This window comes from Lissotriton vulgaris, chromosome 6 (assembly GCF_964263255.1).
Source record: "Lissotriton vulgaris chromosome 6, aLisVul1.2, whole genome shotgun sequence".
NCBI classification, from domain to species: Eukaryota; Metazoa; Chordata; class Amphibia; order Caudata; family Salamandridae; genus Lissotriton; species Lissotriton vulgaris.
The window spans coordinates 614,713,455-614,734,098 of NC_141694.1; the positions used below are offsets into that span (position 1 = coordinate 614,713,455).

A 20,644-nucleotide genomic window follows, 5' to 3' on the forward strand; every position below is an offset into this window, starting at 1 on the left:
AAGATTGACCTTAGAACTTGGTACCACATTTAAAAATTCTCATCTATTGGTGTTCACTTCAATAGCTAATCATATACAGCATTATTTTTACTATTTATTTATAGAGTTCTGGGTAGCGCAAATCTGACCCAAAGGTATTCGAGCGCTTCACAGTTTGCATAGCGCCACTTGTGTGAGTTACATTTCGAGTAAATATAAATATGTAGTGACAATATGTAAGTGAAGCATACGAAAGCCATTAGGATAAGTTGCTGCTACATTTTGTAGGTACATCTGGGGGGATGGGAGGGGAAGAACTTCATCTTCAGGCATATGGTTGAATTCTGACCAGGCTGCATTGTTTTTAAGTTTCATGGGGTTTTGGTTGGTGAACTGTGTTGTAGAGAGGTAGAGACCACCATCATTTGGAGGTAGGGCTTCAGGGGGACCCTTTTTCAGGGTGCATCCTTGGTGCAGAGTGTGGGGGGTGGGAGGTTCAAGAGAGAGTTCGAAGTTAGATATTTCTTTAGAGAAAAATGTTATGAATTTTCCACCGCGCTTGGTCGAATTATTAGTTGAGTGTTGAGGGAAAGAGGAAGTTTGCTGTTTGATGATGTTGAATAGGTCTCTGGGTCTGTTCCTAGACCGGCCAAGTTGTTATCGGAAAAAGGAGGATTTTTCTCTGAAGATGTGATTTTTGTATTTCATGCATTCAGCCTGGAGGATTTTACTGCTCTCTCCAGTTTCTTTCAGCTTTTTCATCGTTAAGGTCTTTATTGAACCAGGATGTGGAGGACTACTTGAGTTTCAGAGGGGGGACTTCTGCAACAAGTTCTGTAATTTTAGTGTTTTCGTGGGCGGTGAGGTCTTCGGCGGGGAAGAGATCGGGCGGAGGTAGGATTGTGGAACTGACTAATGGTACTAACTCTGCTTTGGGAATTCAATGGATGTTCCTCACTCAGTGTTTGGGATGGCTAGATTGGAAATGGGCCCTTGGTTGGATGGTATTGCGATCGAAAATAATTAGATGGTGATCGGTCCAGTCGTATGTTAGGCTAGAGTGCAGGGATAGAATGTTAGGTTTAGAGATGGCTTTGTCAAGGGTAGAGCCTTTATTGTGGGTTTGTTTATTGCAATGTTGGGTAAGATTGTTCGCTTGCAGGGGAGTAGAAAGGGCTTGTACTGTAGCATTGTTAACAAAATTCAGGTGCAGGTGTAGGTCTCCTAATTTAATGTCCACGCTGCTTTTTAGGGAGTTTTACAATATTAGGTCTGTTAGGTCTTTGCGGAATTCAGGGCTATCACCTGGAGGGTGATAGATTACATGAAATTTGATAGTTGAGGCCTTTTGAGAGGAGCTGAACACCTAGATATTCAAAGGTAGGGTATTTCGTTGTGCAGGGAGGGGTTAGGCAAAGATTGTTTTTGTGTATAACGGCTAATCCACCACCCATGCGATCCTTGCGGTTGCTGCAAATGATTAAGAAGCCTGATGGGGTGAGGAGGTCGATGCAAGGGGATGAGTGGTCGTTTAGCCAGGTTTCAGTTAGACCGAAGATGTCAGAATTGTGCCTTAAGAAGGTTTCAGCCACATTAGTGGCATGCTTGACTGCTGGTCTAGTAGCATGCTAGGTACTGATCTGGACCAGGCTGACTGGGTTGTGTGGTAGTTAATTGGGCTGGCGGCCTGGAGGGGCGAGTGTTGTACAGTGTTCTATTTGTGCTAAGGACGATCGGTATCTTGCGATGAGAGGGTTGTCTGGGGCATTGTCATAGGTGTTGCTCAGCAATTAGACTTCCTTCTGCGACATTTCAATCGTGGTGCGTCTAGATTTTAGATGCTGATGAATGTAGGGGATGGTTTGGCTAGGAGTGAGGGGGGTCAAAACAAGTGTTTGTTTATGGTAGGGTCAGTGATCACCCTTGATGCATGGGGTTGGGGAGGGTGTGGTTTGTCATTACGAAGTGATGACATTTCTTCCAGAATGCTACTGATTTTGAGTTCTAGGCGGGCTATATAGGGATCATTTGAGAGAAAGCTGGTACTGTAGGCCAGTGTGATAAGCTGGCTGGAGTCTGTGGAGGTGAACACTGACCCTACCATAAACAAACACTTGTTTTGACCCCCCTCACTCCTAGCCAAACCATCCCCTACATTCATCAGCATCTAAAATCTAGACGCACCACGATTGAAATGTCGCAGTAGGAAGTCTGTGGAGGCTAAGGTGGAATCCAGCCTGCTGAGGTTGATGGACAGAGGGGGTTGGTTCTCTGGGAGAAAGAGGGGTGGAAGTGGGACCAGGTGGTAAGGAGGGGCAGAGCGCAGGGAAGTGACAATCAAAAATGTCTAGATTTTGTTCAGAGGCATAGACTAGAATGTTCCCATTTCTGTAGACTGTTATGGACGATTCTCTGCTAAAGTTCTGAGATGGGGATATAGTGAGCTTAATTCCATAGGGGACGTTGGTAGTATTATTTAGTGAAGAAGCTGTAGGGAGTTCTCTGTACATTTGGCAGGTTTTTTAGTTTAGAAGATGTTCTATTTTATGACATCAGTGTGTTGGACTGTAGTAGATGTCGGGTATTAGTGTTTCTGGATGTTCTTTGAGAATATTGTGCTTGACATTTTTGGGGCATATATGGGGAGGTTTCATGGGAATTTAATGCAGTATGAGTTGGGGCAGTGCCTTTCCATGACCGCGTTGTGGTGGGGCATTGGTCCTACTGCAGTATCAGCAGTTTGGGCAGTCAGAGTAGACATGGGCTAATAGACCTCAGCAAAGCTGGATCATTACTTTTGGCATGAGGTAGGATAGAAAAATTTCTTTGTGGACAATAGGTACCAGCAGTGTCATAAAGTCACAGTGCCTGCACTTGGAAGCAATATCAGCGTAGGGTAAGCACATTATCTTTTATAGGCATATATAATAGTATGTGCATGTAGGCACAGTGAATGCGCAAGATAATAATGTAGGCGTACAATACCAAGATCTGACGTAAATATTTTTTTGCATCAAATATTATTCTTGTTAGATTATTAGGAAGGCAGCAATCCTCACCAGGTCATAGATTAGTGTTGATTGGCATAGCGACTAGTGCCTGGTAGATAGCCTACTGCTTCTAGGTCATTGATGTAGTGCTCGAAGACGTTGTTTCAAATCTGGGTACTATACACGGTGAGAATCAGTAGGGACTTCCAAGAAGTCTGGCCCAGATTCGGTGAAGCAATTGACTGGGGTGGAGGTAAGTAGTCGTTCCTCATTTTCAGTGGCCTCCCCTATAGGAAGGAGCGTAGTCCGACAACAGGTCTTATTACCCTGCTGGTGGGGATGCAGGTGCATAGTCCTAAGACAGTTCTTTTATGTACTGTCTCCAAGATGGCTGCCAGCTGTAGGATTGAGGGAGAGCAATCCTGCTGTAGTTTCTCCTACTCCTTCCATAGTACTTTAATAGGTTCTCCCAGTAAAAACCCAGGCTGGATTGTTTGTGGGGGTGGGGTGGGGGTGGGGTGAGGGGGGGAGGCTGTGAATCCAGACAAAAATGGCTGACGCCATCCAGCTATGTGGTCCTTCACTGTCTGTGGATCCACAACCTTAAGTAATCAGTGCACCAGGGGTACTCCCACCTACCTGGCGATGGAGGGCAATGGTGTTCCTGAGCAATTTTTGCCAACAGGACCGACTGGGGACCGCGGCCGCCAATGATGTCGGGTCTATTTGGTAGTGGCCGTCAGAAGCCGGACTGAGGTAGGGCTTGTTGTGGCCTTATACAGGGCTGAGGTGAGGCTTGTCATGGTCTTCACGATGCTAGTGGGTTGGGGAGCAGTTGCCGTTTCATGGGTGCCAGCGATGCAAGGCTGCGCGCCGTTCTTTCAGACTGGGAAGCCTCCTTGCAGCAGCAGTACAAGGTTTCTGACTGTATGCAGGGCTGCGATTCAGGGAACAGGAGGGTAGGAGTGTGGGAGCTCCTAGGACTGCTTGTCAGTTCTTTCCATGGGGAAGGGGTCGGACGCAGGAGGAGATCTGCAGTGTCTGAGGTGGGGAGGGGGAATAGCAAACTCCCCACAGAGCCCGCCTTAGCTCTCACGCAAGTCAAAGCGAGTCAGTGGAGTCCAACAGTCACGGTGGTCCACTTGAGATTCGTCATCGTAGCAGGGGCGTTGTTGGGGAAAGGGCCCCAGTTGCAGGGCAAGTTTTTGGGGGGATACTTTCTCTGCTGGATACTTTCTATAAACAGCCCAGGTCCGGTATTTCTTTCCCAAAATTGGAAAGCTGTTCGGTGGGGCTTTCCAGGGATTTACTTCTGAAAGCGATCCCTTGCTCTGGGAGTGTCCTGAAGCTGCTCCATCTCAATCTGCCATGCTATTGGCCTGGCCATGACAGCTTCAAGAACTTTGAGTTGGTGAAAAGCTATAAATATTTGTAAATGGTATGCTCCTGTTGGTGACTTTAAATGAGCCCTGGCAGAGTTTTAGGACCAGAATTTTCCCTACATAGTGATCAACTAGAAGTGAAAGTGGTATGCTGGCTTTTCTTTTGCCACCTAACACAATAATCCTACATGTGCACTAAGGCCTAGGCAAGCCCATGATGATTCTCTGGTCCAGAACCCATTTTGAGCCCTGAGAGGTGCATCAGATGTGCCCTTTACCTTGACATGTCACTAGTGCCCTTGTACTAAGTTGTTAACGTAAAGTGGTGGTGGCAGTATGCCAGTTTTTGTGGATTATAGTACTGAACAGACCTTTTCCTAGTTCAGGTGGACTACAATGCCTAGCAGCTCCACTCGTTTAAAGGTCCACTCTTATGACACCATGACTCTTGCGCTGACACCCATGTGCATGTACCTGTAAGGTATGGGTGGTGGCAAGACTCTTTGTTGTGGCGACCGTATGCTTGCTGGGACCAGTGGGATCAATTTTGGATTGCCCATGGTTTGACATGGCAATAGATAGAGAATTGATTTCCGCTAAATAGGAGGCAGACAATCGGTGTCTTGCTACCATCACAATGCAAAGAAACCACAATGTTTTAATCTAAGTTTGTTCACGTATATTAGTCCACTAACTGAGTTGACCTCATGCATTGGCCAGTCTAGTGGATGTAGTCCTTGATTGTGATTACTTTATATGAGGAAGGTAAATTATATAAAACGGGTAACATTCATAGATTGGTTTTATCTGTAGAACCTACTAGTCTGCCAGCTGAAAAAAATGTGTATGCTTTAAAAGTGAATAGATGGGCCTCATCATCTCATTACACTGTGTTTTCGGACAGACAATGATTCCCTCACTGTGATGTGTTTATGGCAAAGGTTGACCCCTTTTTTGCAGGTTTCTTATCATAAGTAATGTGACTAAAAGTCTATTCTTTGGCAAACATGCAATTTTTCAGCTTCTTTATATCCTCCAATTACATCTTCTACCAGTAAGCAACAAGACATCCTTCACTTTGATAGTGGACAAATCTTTCTTGTGCTGCTTGTACTGGTCTGTAATCTGCTCTTGTCGTTTTTTGTTGCCTAAGTTCATCTATTTAACAACTTTATTTAAATCCATTCTATCACAAGCATGTCAGCATTTCAGCTGAAGACCCCTCTAGTTGGCACAATGATCTTCACTGTATCACTCCAAAAGGGACAAGTGAAACACTAAAGTTCTGGGATCAGCAGGACTCCAGCATTTGATCCAGCAATGCTCTATTACCATCTCTATGAAGCAGCTGCTATATGAGGATACCAGAGGGTACTAATCAGGGCAGTATTGTGGTAGACAACCTAAACATTCCTTCTGATCCCAACAAGACACCAAGGACTGATCTTGAAAGTGCTTTGTATTCTCCAGACAAAAGCCAAACCCTCAAGCATTCCAGGCTATTTTTCAGTAACCTCAGTCAGTGGGCCCACCATTTAGAAGTGTTCTGATTTGATAGGAACATTACAGCTTATCAGGAGTAGAGGTCCAACTGCAGTTGTACTATGAGGCTGATAAGGAACACTAAATGTTAATTAAGACTATGTGAATATTGCCTGGTCACTCAACATGGGAGAAGCCAACATTGGAACACTGATAAAAGAGGTGGTAAGCAAAATGTATAGTTTATTTAAGGGATTGTCATACAGCATCATAAAAACACAAATGCAGTAAAAATCATTTAAAATATATTAAACATTTGCTGTAAATAAAGATTTAGACTCAAACAGAAGAAAAAAATGGCTAGACCAACTGTACATCCAGTACACGTCATATTCTCCATGATGTCAATTGCTGCACTCCTTTTTGCAATACCACAATTAAACAGTGGATGATGAAATGCTCTCCTCCTATTACGAAATATCGGACACTCCAGTTCTGTACAACATATGTTGTATAGTAAACTCATGAGATATATTTACTTTTATTTCAAAGCCTGCAAAAGCATGAAATCTGTCTAATCCACATGAATAACAACCTGAAAAATCAAAACCTTGTTTAGAATCTTTACATCTGACGTACCAATCCAAACATTTCAACACAATATGGTCCTAAGTGTCTCAATTGCACAAAATCTTTCTTTTCATTATAATAACAAGCTTGATCAAGTTTCAAGACCAATCATGTCCTCAAACCTACATTTCCCACAAAAGTGATGGGCAATACGTTTTGTTTTCTTTCCAACTCTCTCGATATCAGCCATATACTATTCATCCACATCCTGCTAATCCTTACATCATTCCTCATTTCTCAGAAGCGTCAGCATTTTTTGCCATTACTAGGAAGTGACTATCTCAACTTTTATCACATTGAACCATTGCAGAGCAGGATAGCAGCCTCCCTCTTTTGAAGCACTTCTCATCCACTGTATTGAACTCCAGTCTACCATTCTACCAACAGTCAAGAGTTATTCAATGTACGATGGACAATTGTCCCTTGATAACTATTAACTCGTGGTTTAAATGAAAACCCTCCACAGTGGGCACCAAAACTCAGCATTACTCCCAATAAACCCTCTCTCTCAAACCCCATTTGGGGGTGGAGCCCACAAGCCACGCGCTGACCTAGCTTTCAGGTAAATATCAGCCTATCATCTGCAGGTAATTACTTTATTTGCTTTAACAGCATCATTTTTGTAGCACAGATCTTTTCTGGATTCACATTCTGTGCATTATTCTGCCATCTATAGGTTGGGTTTGGAATTTTCTCTTCTTGCTCACATCTTTTTTGTTGTGTGTATCGTCGTTGACCAACATTTGGTGATGTATGTGTCCCCCGTGATATCAGATGTGCACCCCAGAAGTTCCTTGTCAACATCTTCAGGTTCATTTTTCTGCTGTGCTGTTTAGTCTGGTTGCAGGATGGAGGAGCTCTGAAAATATCATGACAATTCAACAATGTTTCAAGAGAAGTTCGAATAATTAAGTGGATACAGGGACTCTATATTTGGTTTACAACAAAAAAGCGTGACCGACAGAAGAATGTATTGATAGAGAATATACAGAAGTGGGACAATGAGGAGAAATGGAGAGTAATTCGCCCCGAGAAATCCCCATGTGGGGTGGAACCTTTGCCTTCCGAAGGAACACATCACCGAGGGGTTGAGGCTTGTGTGGAGTTTCTTTTATAGATCCAGCCTCCTTGAAGTCAGTGACTGCTCAAGTTGAGAGAAAAAATACAGACACTTCTCCATTGGTCTCATCTTCATCAAGAGAAACACAGCTGCAGACACAATCAGTCACCGCAGCTAGAAAGAGAGGAAAAGCCCCCATATCGCTAGATCCTAATCCAGACAAAAAGAGTGGGGAATGGACATAGAAGATGGCGAGAGTCTCTGCCATAAAATGGAGTATCGCCAACTCTAATGCAATCTTCAACTGCTAGGGTCCCCAGCAGTGGGACGAAATGAAGCAGGTCATGCAGCACCTTTCTGAGGACTAGAAGAAAAAGGCAAAACCAACCGTTCAGGAGGGTAAGACCATTGTCACAACACCTACCTCAAGTCAGCCCTCGATGAAGCCGATACAGCCAGTTGACAAATGCGCAGAGGAACAACCCTGAGAAAGCACGCCTGGCTGCGAGTCTCCATGTTCAAGCCCGAAGTTCAAGTCTCATGCATCAACATGCCTTTAACGGCTGATGCCCTCTTAGGACCTGCAAAGGACGAGGCTCTGCAGCAAATACAGCAAGAGTGCGAAACAGCAAAGCCAATAAGAGCCTTTCAGTTTAGTTTTGAAGGTCATTCAAAAGAGAAAGCCATAACAATTGGAAGGCTGAGGTGGTTTTCAGCACAGAACCCCACAATCTTCCTTTTGTCAGTCATCATGCCCACAAGGCACACCACCGCAATGTAAATATCTACCATAACAGCCCTTCTGTGGCAGGGGATGAGGACAAGCCCCAAAGGCGTCCTTGTGGCTGCTACAAATTGACTTTCACGACTCACATCCCCAGCACATAACACCAGTAGACAGCAGGATAGGGTGATTTCTAAACAAATGGATACTCCAAAATAGTTAGAGCACAGTATTTCATCAAGTTGCTGAAAAGCCAACCACAATACCACCAAGGCTCACGTCAGAAATAAGTTACTCCATCCACAGCAGGAAGTAAAGGAACTCCAATAAAGTGAGCGAAAGGGAAGGTCCCCAAAAATGAACACAAACAAGGCGTCTACTTAGGTTACTTCCTTGTACCAAACACAGATAAAGTCTATATTAGCCTTCAGACAACTAGACAAGAGCATAAGAACTCAATGTTTCAAAATTATGACGTTACAGATTATACCAGTCCTGAAAAGAGGGAACTACTTTGCCACAGTAGACCGCTCTTTCCAGATCTGCGCTTGCTGGTGTGGAAAAAGAAAGAATGACTTCAGGGCGCGTCTAAGTAGCTCCGGCGACGTCATCTCGGTGACTACCACGCCAGCGACGTACACTAAGCTGTACGACTATGCCTACCGACGTGCAGGGGTACTGCTGACGAAATTTTTTCCGTATCTAGTCTGACGCCTGGGGGTTATTCTAAGGTAAGTAATCTATCACAAACTAATGTCTCTTTCAGATATATTGTTGCACGAGTAAGTAACTTGTGTTATGTGCTCATACCACGGAATCCGAGCCAAAAGATGTACCTTCTGTTCATTGTGGACATGGTACATTATACACTGAATGAATTACCTTTTGACATAAAGTCTGCACCTAGGGTTCTCGCACAGCCTAGATGGAAAGTCTGCACACCTAAAAAGATATTGGCTACATGTTTCCCTTTGTCTTGATGATTGGCTGGGGACAGAGAGCCTATGACCCAATATCAAGAGAACCATCTCATTGTAATGCTAGCACTGTACAAGCTGGAGTTCACAGTAAACCTAGAAAGTCCTCCGTGGTCCTGGAACAGGAAAAGTGCTCTTAGGGGCTCTGCTAAATTCAAAGAGGGCAAGGTTCCTACGAGAATCCTAGTATTGAAGGCGCAAACTTGCCTCTACCAGAAGGAGTAGTCTTTGACAGTGAGAAAGATAATAAAACTGATTGGAGTAATGGCATATTGCATACCGCTTCATCATATACGTCAAAATGCATATCAGCCCAATTCAAGAATGGTAACAAAACAAATGGTTACAGGCCACGTTGAGTTTGGAGGATCTAGTGGCCGTCACGGTGAGTATTCAGAGAGACCTAAAATTGTGGGACACGCATCATATTACTGTGGGAGACGCTTCAAAATACCAACTCCAACAGTGACCATCACAATTGATGTATCCCACACAGGCCCGCGTACAAACATAGGACGCCTTAATTTCAGAGACCTGTGGTACCCTACAGAGACAGCCGAGTACATAAATGTCTTGGATCTCAAGACTGTTTTCCTAGCTCTGACGCCTTTCATTAACAGATGAAGGGAAACACTATTGTTATTGTTATTGTTATTGCATTTCTTATATAGCGCCAGAATCGACCCCCGAAGGGGTATCTCCGCGCTTGCCTTGGGAACCCGTCCTGGTTTTTCCCTGTGAGATAGCCCCTATAGGGCATCCCCAAGGTGAAAGCCAGGCATCCCGCCGCAGGGGGGCCGTTGTGGAGATTAAGCAAGCTTAATGCCCAGAGTTGCATAGTGTGAACCCATGATTAGGTCAGGCACCGAAGCGAGAATTATCGAGTCCGTGGACATTTGAGCTCATCACCCTGCCGCGTCGGGAACCGAACCCTGGTCCCGGGTCTGACCTCTGCTTCAGGGTCTGCCTGCTCTAACCAGTGAGCCACACTTCTCCACTATGCTAATTAAAACAATCAATGCAACCACAATGTTCTCTCTACACGAGCATGGAGTAACACGATCTTACACGCTGTCCTAGCTGGCCCAGGACAGATGTAGGCCATCCAAAGATTAACTTTCCTAGTGGTAGTAAACCTACCAGGCATACAAAATGTACAGGCATAAAAGTTAAGCAGACCAGAAATTGCATCCCACAAATGGGAGGTAAAGCAGCAGGCGCTAAATACAGTTTTACCCAAGTGGGGCACTCCAGACATACATCTGTTCGCAACCTCAGAAAATGCGAAATCTCAATACTTCAAGTTCAAGCACTCACCCCATCAGTCCAAGGGGAAAGCTCTATCGCTAAACTGGTCAGTGACATTTACATTGCAAAGTGGAAGAGGAATATCCACTAATGTGAGAAGCAGGGACTCGTAGTTACCAGAACTAGGGACACCACAGACATAGGTCACTTGCTGGATGAAAACTACACATCACTCAAGGTTCACCTGTCTTCCATTTTAGCATATACTAGGAGACTTGCAGGCAAAAGCTTCTTTAGAACACCGGTCATAAACCGATTCCTAGATCCCAAGGTCAGCACCCACCCTACAAAAGTACCTAAACAATTTGCTCACTCAGAAAATGAAAGAACCATTTAAGCCTACACACAATCAGAGCTAACATGTATAACTTCCTAGTAGCTATCACATCACCTCAGAATCGATGAGCTACAAGCGCTCTCCATTTGGGAAACGCACTTATCAATACATAAGGACAGAGTGCGTGGTCATGAGAATAAAGCAACAATTAATTTCTTAGGTGGTGTCACAATTTCACGTGAATTTAAACTATACAATTACTGGTATTTTACTAACAACCAAAAAAAAAACCCACACTGAAAGTGCTTTGCACATGCTCGACGTCGGCAGAGGGATCATGAACTTCCTCTAGGAAACAAATCATGTAAGAAAGGGAAATCGGTCCTTTATTTTCTTTGTCTCAACACACAAAGAAAGGCCTGTCAGTGTCCAAGGAGACCATTGCACAATGAACAGTACAAACCATTCAAACATGCTACAAATAGGCAGGAATGAGACTAGAGGAGAAACCAAGAGTACCCTCCACAGGAAAGAAGAGAGCAACCCTAGCATTACTGGCAAATATCTGCATTAACATCCTCTTTATGGCAGCTACCTGTTCTCTATGCAATCCTTAACTAAATATTATTGCATAGACATTCAAGTAAATAAAGAAGCTCAGGTGGGACAAAAAGTGCTGAAACACCTGTTCACAAGAACAAATTCATTTATACCCAGCGTGAGCACTGCTACAAAATCAATGCACCGCAAGTAAATCCAGAAAACATTTACACTGCAAAACGAAATGGTTGCTTAGCTATTCTAGTATCTGAAGATAGAACCACTCAGAAAAGCATCTGGGGCTCATGTCTCAGGAAGGCAGACATACTACCAAATGGTGGTCAACAACAACAAAAAAGAAAGAAATGACACCATTCCAGACCCAAGCACAACGTGGCAGAATAATGCATGGCATGTGAAACCAGAAATTTCATCAAGCTGCAAAACCACTCTGGCAGGTAAGTAACCATTTCGTGTTTTCACTAGTCTGAAATATTGCCATTCTGTGCACTTTCTTGTAATTTTAATATTTTTTTATGCAATGCATGTGGTAACATTCAGATTATTGTATTTCTACTATATCTGTATCACAGTAGGTCTAATAGAGAGATTATCCTATGCAATGCTAAAACAGCAATGTTGGCTGCAAGGGAGACAGCAGGCAGAGCTTCCTGTGGACTTCCTCTCCCCTTCAGTGCCTTTAACATTTCCCAAACTACCTTGTTAGATCTGGCCTCCCTACAGAGCATTTAAAAAATATTACTTTAAAAAATACATGGCAAATTCAGTCTAACTTTGAAAACATTTTGTGGCCTGAAAACTCTAGTGTTCAGAGGTCAGATACAAATGTTTGCTTAGGTGTAATTAGCTGATTTGCCCTTTGAAGATCCCAAAACTAATGTGGAGATCAAATTGACTGTAGGAAATCTGAAGGACAGGAAGGGGTGTGGGAATTCAGGTGGCTTTTCCACTGAATTATGCAAAAAAATGAGAAAATACCACTTGCAATTCATTTTTGTCTGTTTAATGAAGTCTTCACTAAACATAATGTATAAGAATACTTGTGCACTGCTGTTCTACCATTATTGGAAAAAGAGGCTAAAGACCTGAAGTCATTCAGCTCATGTTGGGCAATATTTCTGATTAACCCCTTCGAGGCTGATGACGAGCTGGGCTCGTCATGGCGTAGCCTCCTCGCACGCTGATGACGAGCCCAGCTCGTCACCAAAAGTGCGATTTCGAAAATCTCAGCGCAGGAGCGGAATTCTGCTAGCGCGCATGAGGTTAATGTCGATATAAAAATATACCCAGATATCTTAGCTGAAATACTCCACAACTGTATTTCTTGTATAATTCCCAGATGTCAACAGGTATTCATCCCTAATACATTTTGCATATCAGACCGCGAAATTGTATTGCTTTCATCATAATGGCAGCTGGTTTAGGTGGTGCGCGGCGGAGTTTTTACTAGTGCCAAGTCCTGTGACTAAAAGCTGCTGCACAAGGTCCAAAAAGCACACAAGGTGATGGGAGGAATATTGCGATTAGTCTAACCAATGGCAATGGTGTGGCATTTCTTCTTATCGTTCTTTTACTCACCTTGCCATCTCAGTTTGGACTCAGTCTTTTGCAAATTGGTCCTGACCCTGTGCCAATAGGAACAGCCCAGCCCGAACTGTCAGGCCAGATTCTCCCTGATCCGTCCAGATTCTCCCTGAACCGTCCAGAACACAAGCAACCCAAGAACTGTGTAACCCTCAGAGGTCTCTTCAGTCGGTTATATATATCTTCAGAGAAAAATATATTTTGTAACATTTATGTGCCAACTGAACCAGTCAACTTAGAGAGGTGGTCCATGAAGGAGATGGTTTTCAGGCTTTGCATTCTGATTAGGCAAACCTTTATAGATTACATTTATTGCTGACCCTTAATTGACCAGAACCCTTGAAATCTGAATAAGCCGGGTATGTGGATAATAATATTAGAGTCTCAAATGTGAGGGCAAGTATTCCACCAATAGCCTGGCTGAAGACGATGAAGTGTGTAAAAACGAATATTTTATCTACTAGCAGCTAAATCAACAATGTAGTTGTGCTTTTTGTTAAGGAGTAAGTGAAGAGAGAAACATAAAAAAGAAAAAAAATACATATAAAAATAGTTTCACATTCATTCAACCAGCAAAGGTTATTTTCTACAAATGTGAGTGTGGCACCTGAATTATTCAAATGGTAAGCCTGCTGGTGGCTGTTGGTAAAGGACCATGAAGAAAAGGAGCTGGTAGTTATGTGCTGTGATGGTTAATTAGCAGAAAATACTCTCCTATATTTTACATTTAGGAGGCAGGCTTGAGCAGGAAAGGGCTAAGTATGAGAAGCAGGCAAAGGAAAACTGCCCTAATAAAGATGACCAATACTATGGTCCTCGCAGTAAGTGGAACCAGGTGGGTAAAACTTGATCCACAGCCCTAATCCTAGCCATTTTAGTTCTTGTGTACAGTGTTTATGGTAAATGTAGAGTTGGCATCTCGATGTTTTGAAGCTGCTGTTTTTTCTTTTGGAATGGATATTATTTGAGCTCACATGAATTCTTCCCTTTTTAGGCATCTTGAACCACATAAGAGTGATGAGGCTCCGGTTCACTCCTATGAAGAAATGGAGGTTCTGCTCCCATCATTACTGGTAGAAGAACTTTATGCGTTGACTTTGTACATTGGCCATGTCTTTGAGCTTCCCAGCAGTGTCCTCGGAGCATTTTCTATCCAGAACCAAGGAAAGGTCTGTCTTTAGTTCATTTCACATAACATTTAGAGAAATCACAATTTTCTACTCTTACCTAATTTGAAACTATTTCCATGTATTATCAATAATGGCAAAAACATATAAAATGTATTGGTAAGACTTCATATTGCCTCCCTCTTTCATATCAGTGCATTGGGTTTTACCAAGCCTATCTTAATCATTCAAAATAATATTTTTAGAATCCAGCTTACTTCATGTTCTTCAAAAATATAGGCTTCATATTCACTGTAGTTTTCACAGTTGTCATGACCTTGTGTTGACTATTGCAATAGTGCCCTCATGGATTGTCAATTACCACTTTAAGCAAGATTCAAAGTGTTCAGAGCCATAAGATGAGCCTAAAGCTAAGGCCTAAGATGAGCCTACCAAGACTGAGTCATGGGACATGAGGGAAGGATGCCTCTGTGCATAACATTGTTTCTTGAGCCTTGCTTGTTTTCACCCTAGATTTGTGAAACAAAGGAAGGCTGAGTAATCTCACCTAGACCTTTACAGAACCTGGAATGTGGAGAATTCACTGAGGAAATGTCCTCCATTGGTGGCAAAACCTGAAACGTGGTGCCTGGTTGTCTGCCCAATCTCTCTGAAGACCCTGATCCACTGAAAGAAAAAGAGGTTTTGGGACCATTGGAGCCTAGGTGCAGGCATGTTGCCTTTCTTTTGTGGGGCAAGAGGTGATTCCCCACTGTAGTCGGCAAACACTGTGGGATTCTGTTTTTTGATATCCCCCTTTTAAGGCTCCCAATATACCTCTTGTTTTTCCTTTTCTGATTTTTTTTTCTTTTTCTTTGTTTGTCCTCAGTTTCCCCATATTCCTTTTCCTTTCCTTGTTTTCACCTTTTTTATCTAATAGAACAATTGTATTTTGCCACTAACATAAGTTGCACTAAAGTTGTAATCCGTTTTGTTGAGTCATCAGTTAACAGTCAAGCAAAGCATAGAGGTCAAAGCCCTGCATGTTCCGAATATTTATTTAACAGTCTGACTTGTTGCTTAGAACAGGCAGTCTCAACACATAGCGTGTGATCAGTTCTCTTTCAAGGCTCATTCCTTTTGAACTTTCTTTTGCTCTCTCAAGGTTTATGTCCCAAATAAAACTGTGCAGTTGTTGGACAACATAACCATCAGAACTGTGCGAGACGTATTCCACGCACATCCCCCGGATATGTTGGCATAAGTCCTGCTAGCTCTCAGTGCCCTATCTGTACCCCTAACCTTACAGGGTGACAAATGGATGGGTAACCTCAGGACATGACAACCCTGACTCCCAAAGGTAATATTGGTAACAGATCTAGAACCTTTTTGTTTGGTTACTCATGCACACACAAAGAGATGCACAATGTGCAGCTTCAATATTTATTGAAGCATTGTGATTCTTAAGTAAAATATCTGTGTTGCAATAATAAATGGAAGGAAACCAAAGAATGTAATTAGCTTTACCAGAATCGTGAACAGTTCAACCATTTTGCTATAACAGAGATATATGCTTGCATATATGTACTGTAATATATGATACTCCTACCTAGTGCAGCATAACCTAGTATGGATCTATCTGCCAAATCCCTGTAAGGTGATCTAACTCCTGTTACCTGTAGGTGTAAGCGTCATCAAGCTGCCCATCTTGGGGTAAGGCTGGACAGCCTCCCTCGCATGAGGTAAACCGTAATCAGCTGGGCTGGGATACCAGCATGGTTCGTCCTCTCTGTACCAGCAAAATGCTCCTCTTAATAAACAAAGGTGAGTTGTCATATATATAACATCCTCCATGTTACCATGGTGAAGCCTCAGTCAGGCCTCTATTGTTTATTCTATGGTGATTACTCTGTCGCCGAGCAGCCCAAACAAATAACATCTTGCATATTGAATTTAGCCCTTCTACAGAATGTTCAAAGTGTTCTGTTAGAATGCCTACAAATTGGTATTGTAAGCAAACTGAGTTCGAGGAATATTATCCTGCATGTGCACGCAAATGAATGTGCCAAATGCCAGCATGTTTTGGGAGAGAAGGCAACTTAAGAATGTGAGCATGTTTATATAGATGGTGTTTCTTAAACCAGGCCTAGTACCGCCATGTGACATATATTCCCGGCACGCATGTGGGCTAGTTTGCACAAGTTCTGACTGTGGACGGGCTAGTTTGCACAAAAGAGGACTGCGCAGTTGAGGTTCCATTCGATCTGCCTCCCTCTCTCCCATGCACAACATCCGATCTTGAATTAGCAGTGTAATCTACCCGAGATGCAGCGTGGACTGTATTCAGAAAAACAACGATATCTTTAAAAATGTACTAAGACTAACCCACTCGTATTGAGAAAAGTTTCCTTATTTGCTGTTGATGATGTTTATATATATTGAAGATGAAACTCCTGTTATTGCTTGTAATTCAATGTGTTTTTGCATTATTTGAGCCAAGAAATTTTAAATACACAAGTGATAATTCGTAACTAATAAGAGGTTGAATCAGGGACTAGTTCATGTGTGTCTTCCAGTAACTGACACACACTGTTCTCCTGTCTTCCAATGGTGACAGACAAAACTGATATGAGACCGAGGAATCTCAAAAGACATTGCATACATTTTGGCACTGCACATATTACGCACCTCACTCCAGGTACCTTGCTGTTAATTTTCAATTGCTGAGTGTTTATCAGAACCAGTTTAATTGTTCAACCTTCACATGAGATGACCGCAAAATTGAAAAATTATTATTTTCAATTGTGTGCAGTCCAGTTAATGCAGATTTGAATTTAACTTGGCACTAAAGCGCACGTACCTAGTTTGATTCTAGATTTGGAAAACTGATTGGTCGACTCTGTACTTAACCCCCATCAAGTTTTGCTCCATAAGGTGTACACAAAATGGTCAGTGTTTTCTAGGACTACTTAGTTGGGAAGTGTAAAGCGAGGGTTTTCTTAATACACTCTGTCTATTAGGGTATGTTGCCCATTTCTGTATTAATGATAAGTAGGTTATCTGAGTTTATATATTTTCTCCGTCCAACTCATTCCCTTTCGATTTCCCCGACCCACTTATGAGCAATCACGGCATGGAGCGCATGATGGATAGCACTTGTCTGATGAGAAGAGAATAGTCTGACATGACTTGGACTCCAGAGAGGTGCTTATCGAAGTTCACAAAACATAAGCAAGCTCTAGAACATGTAAACTGTCTGAAATGCAGGACAGTTGTAGCCATGTCATCCTTAAGATTAAATCGCATAAACACTTTAAGGACAGATGTTTGTCTTTAACCTCAGTTGTATGGAAATTTGGTCCTATCGGTAAGGTAAGATGAAACGTGGTCTTATTGAAAAAGACAGCCACATTTTGATGCAGTTGGAGTGTTGGAATTTAAATGGTTACTTCTTCGGAAACCTAGTAAGGTACGTAATGTTCAATATAGGACTTTTTGAGAGGGTTGGTTGTATGCCATATATGTAATAAATTAAAGACTGATGAAAGGCTCATTGTAACTTTTTTTAATGATTTTTATTGAAGTTTAGAAAGACTCATTACAACTTGTCGCTAACTTGCCCTGCTTGTCAAGAACATTGACGAGGGAACTGTCCTGTTGAAGATCAAAATTACATTAAAGCTGTGCCAAAAAATTGCAGGACCAGAAACGTATTTTAAATTCTAATCCCAGATTTTCCAGCATGTTATCTACTTTGAGACCATGCATATTTAGTTGCAAGATGTTGACTGATTGAGTGATGGCCCGAAGCGGTGAGCGCCACATTGCTCCAGTGTGCCATGGTTCTTGCTGGACCCAGCAAAAGTTGAAGCAGGATCCATTGCATCCACTATTTGCTTCAAGAGGGTTTTGTTATCCCTATTTTTTCAAAGCTTGTTCAACAAAAAAGTCTGTCATTGTAAGGTGCCTTGAGCCTTGGAGGATCTTCTAAAATACAATATTACCCAGTCTAAACAGTTTTTCAAGTGCCAGATTGCTACTTCAATTTCCCCACTATTATTATGCTCCACAGATACCTTCATTTAATCTTTTATTATTTTTTTTTTAAATACCACTTTTAGAAGATTTTCTGTGAAGATGACATTACTTAAATGACGAACCAAGTAGGTGATAAATTGGCATAGATTTGCAGTTTTGGCTTCAAGAAGGGGAAGTTCTCATCCAATAGTCATTAGAGAGAACGTCCGGTTTGTTTTGGGAAGGCATCTCCCAGATGTTCTCGATCAGTATTTTTTCTCTATATTCTTCAGAGCAAATCTTCGGGATTTCAAAGTGTTTTTTAGTGTGGTGTTGTTTTCTGCTTAACACATGCCAAATTGCTATAGTTATTTGTGTTGACATTTGCAGTGATTGTGAAAGTAACTTTGCTAGGTTGAGGATGGATGGCGCACAAGTATTGCAGATTTAAGATGCAGGTGTCATTCTTTTGGGTCCCACTTTATACAAACATTTTATGAATGGAGGCAGTATTGTGTGCCATTTTAGGATTGTCATTCCCCAATGGTAGCTATATAATTTTGAATGATCACAGCTGTTGTGGAATGATGCCAGGAATAGCCAATCTAGTTCGTGTATCAGCCAGGATCACTTGTATGCAAGTATTGTTTCCTAAATGCAAGACAGACTGGGAGTCGCCACTATGGCCTTCACTAAACATCTCTTCTATACGAATTGATACTTTAAGCAGAATGAAAGCCATTCTTTTGCAAAAAAAACTGTGCCACTGACCTCGGCCAAAGAGACGTATGATCTGCAAGTTGCAAGGACTTCTGCAGAGACACATGCCCTATTATCAACAAACTGCCCAGTACATTTCGCAGAAATGTTAGGTCGTATCTTAAACATGTTTGATACCAGCGGTATCGCACATGTATTTAAGATGATTTTTCGGGACTGTTAACACCATTTGAAGCAGTCCTGGGCATTTTTCCTAACTTCGTGCACTCGTGTTCGGCGGCCTGCCTCTCATCTTGGGACTCGTAGCAGGGATTCTATTTTTGTTCCTCCTGCTCCGTTATGGCAAGTCTGGCCACCAGCGATACCCAAATTACCATGGAGAATGCCAACGGATGTTGACGCTTTACTGAGTCTGGTAATGGCTCATGTATTGTGTTTCTCCCAAAGGCTACCAATCCTGATGACCGCATTCGTTGAGATCTCACCGGCAATTCCAGCTGAAGGTGTGATACGCCAACAGGCACACAGGTACCATCTGCTACGAACATTGCTAACGCGGCTGATGCTGACGGCGATGTTTCACATCTGTGTACAATCGATCTACTTAATGAAGTGGTTCAACTTTCATCTACTGTGGTAGACTATTTCTTTGCCAGCCTTGAAAACTTAATGTTTTCTCCTGCCACCGAGAATAACTTTTGAAGTTAGCACACAGCGTTCTTTTGAGATCTGAAGTTCGACCTTCACTTTTTTCAACACAGAAAACTTCTGAACTCTATTTTTTTTTCTCTCTCTCATTCTTCGATTTGATTTGACTTTTTTCCAAAACACAATGAACTTTGGCACAAAGCAATCTGCTTAAAGTAGAACTATTCTTAGAGAACAAGATTTCTTTGAATACTTCCTAAAAACAATATTGACCTAATCGACAAACCAAAACAACTTGTATATTCTGCTATGGGATGGTCTTGATTTTTTTTCAGTAACTAAGAGCCATTTCATAAATGTAGTTTCAATATTCATTCAGTTAGCAATTCCAATATCATATTACAGACTTGCAATGAAATCATCGCTTTTAAATGCGTTCAGTACAAATGCTCATTTTTCGTGTGCAACCATTTCAAATGCATTTCTATATGTATTTTTTGGGTGGGATTGTACACACATGCTCTAGATTATTTGTTTTAGTGCTTGATCTTAGATGAACATGATAACGTGGAGTGGGTGTTGTGTACCATTTTAGGACCCTATTCTAATTTTCCCGATTCATGCCCTTATATAGGTATAAATTGCAAAAAACACAGTTGATGGACAGAATGCAGAACAATGTCTTACATTCACCAAAGTACAAAGATCTTGGCCTAAATCCATAGTTTTTTTGCACTCCACACCACCCTAGGTCAGACACTGGAGTGGAGTGCAAAAAAATGATGGATTTAGGCCCAGATCTTTGTACTGGGGTGAATGTAAGACATTGTTCTGCATTCTGTCTATCAACTGTGTTTTTTGCAATTTTCATCCCGAGTGCGCTGGGTATGCTCAGACGTGAGTCCCAGGCTCTCCACATCCCTGGAGTCAAGGTATCCAGGCTGAAGAAGGCTGATAGCCAGAAACCGGTCCTTGGATGCTTGATTCCGGTCTAGGAAAGACATGGCTTGGTAGTTCGGGCTGGACTGTTCCCATGAGGCAAAGGGTCAAGGCTGATTTGCATATAGCCATTGCCTGACCTAGGGTGGTGTAGAGTGCAAATAAACGATGGATTTAGGCCCAGATCTTTGTACTGGGGTGAATGTAAGACATTGTTCTGCATTCTGTCCATCAACTGTGTTTTTTGCAATTTTCACCCC

General features: G+C 42.4%; 1 protein-coding gene across 1 annotated transcript in view; it reads left to right on the forward strand.

Annotated features, from left to right (window-relative positions):
• MMS22L (MMS22 like, DNA repair protein) overlaps positions 1 to 20,644 on the forward strand; it is a 522,815-nt gene that overhangs the window by 51,890 nt on the left and 450,281 nt on the right. The window contains exon 5 of the mRNA XM_086926628.1: positions 13,949 to 14,123. Coding sequence (XP_086782754.1) covers positions 13,949 to 14,123 — 175 coding nt within the window. The remainder of the gene's footprint in view (positions 1 to 13,948; positions 14,124 to 20,644) is intronic.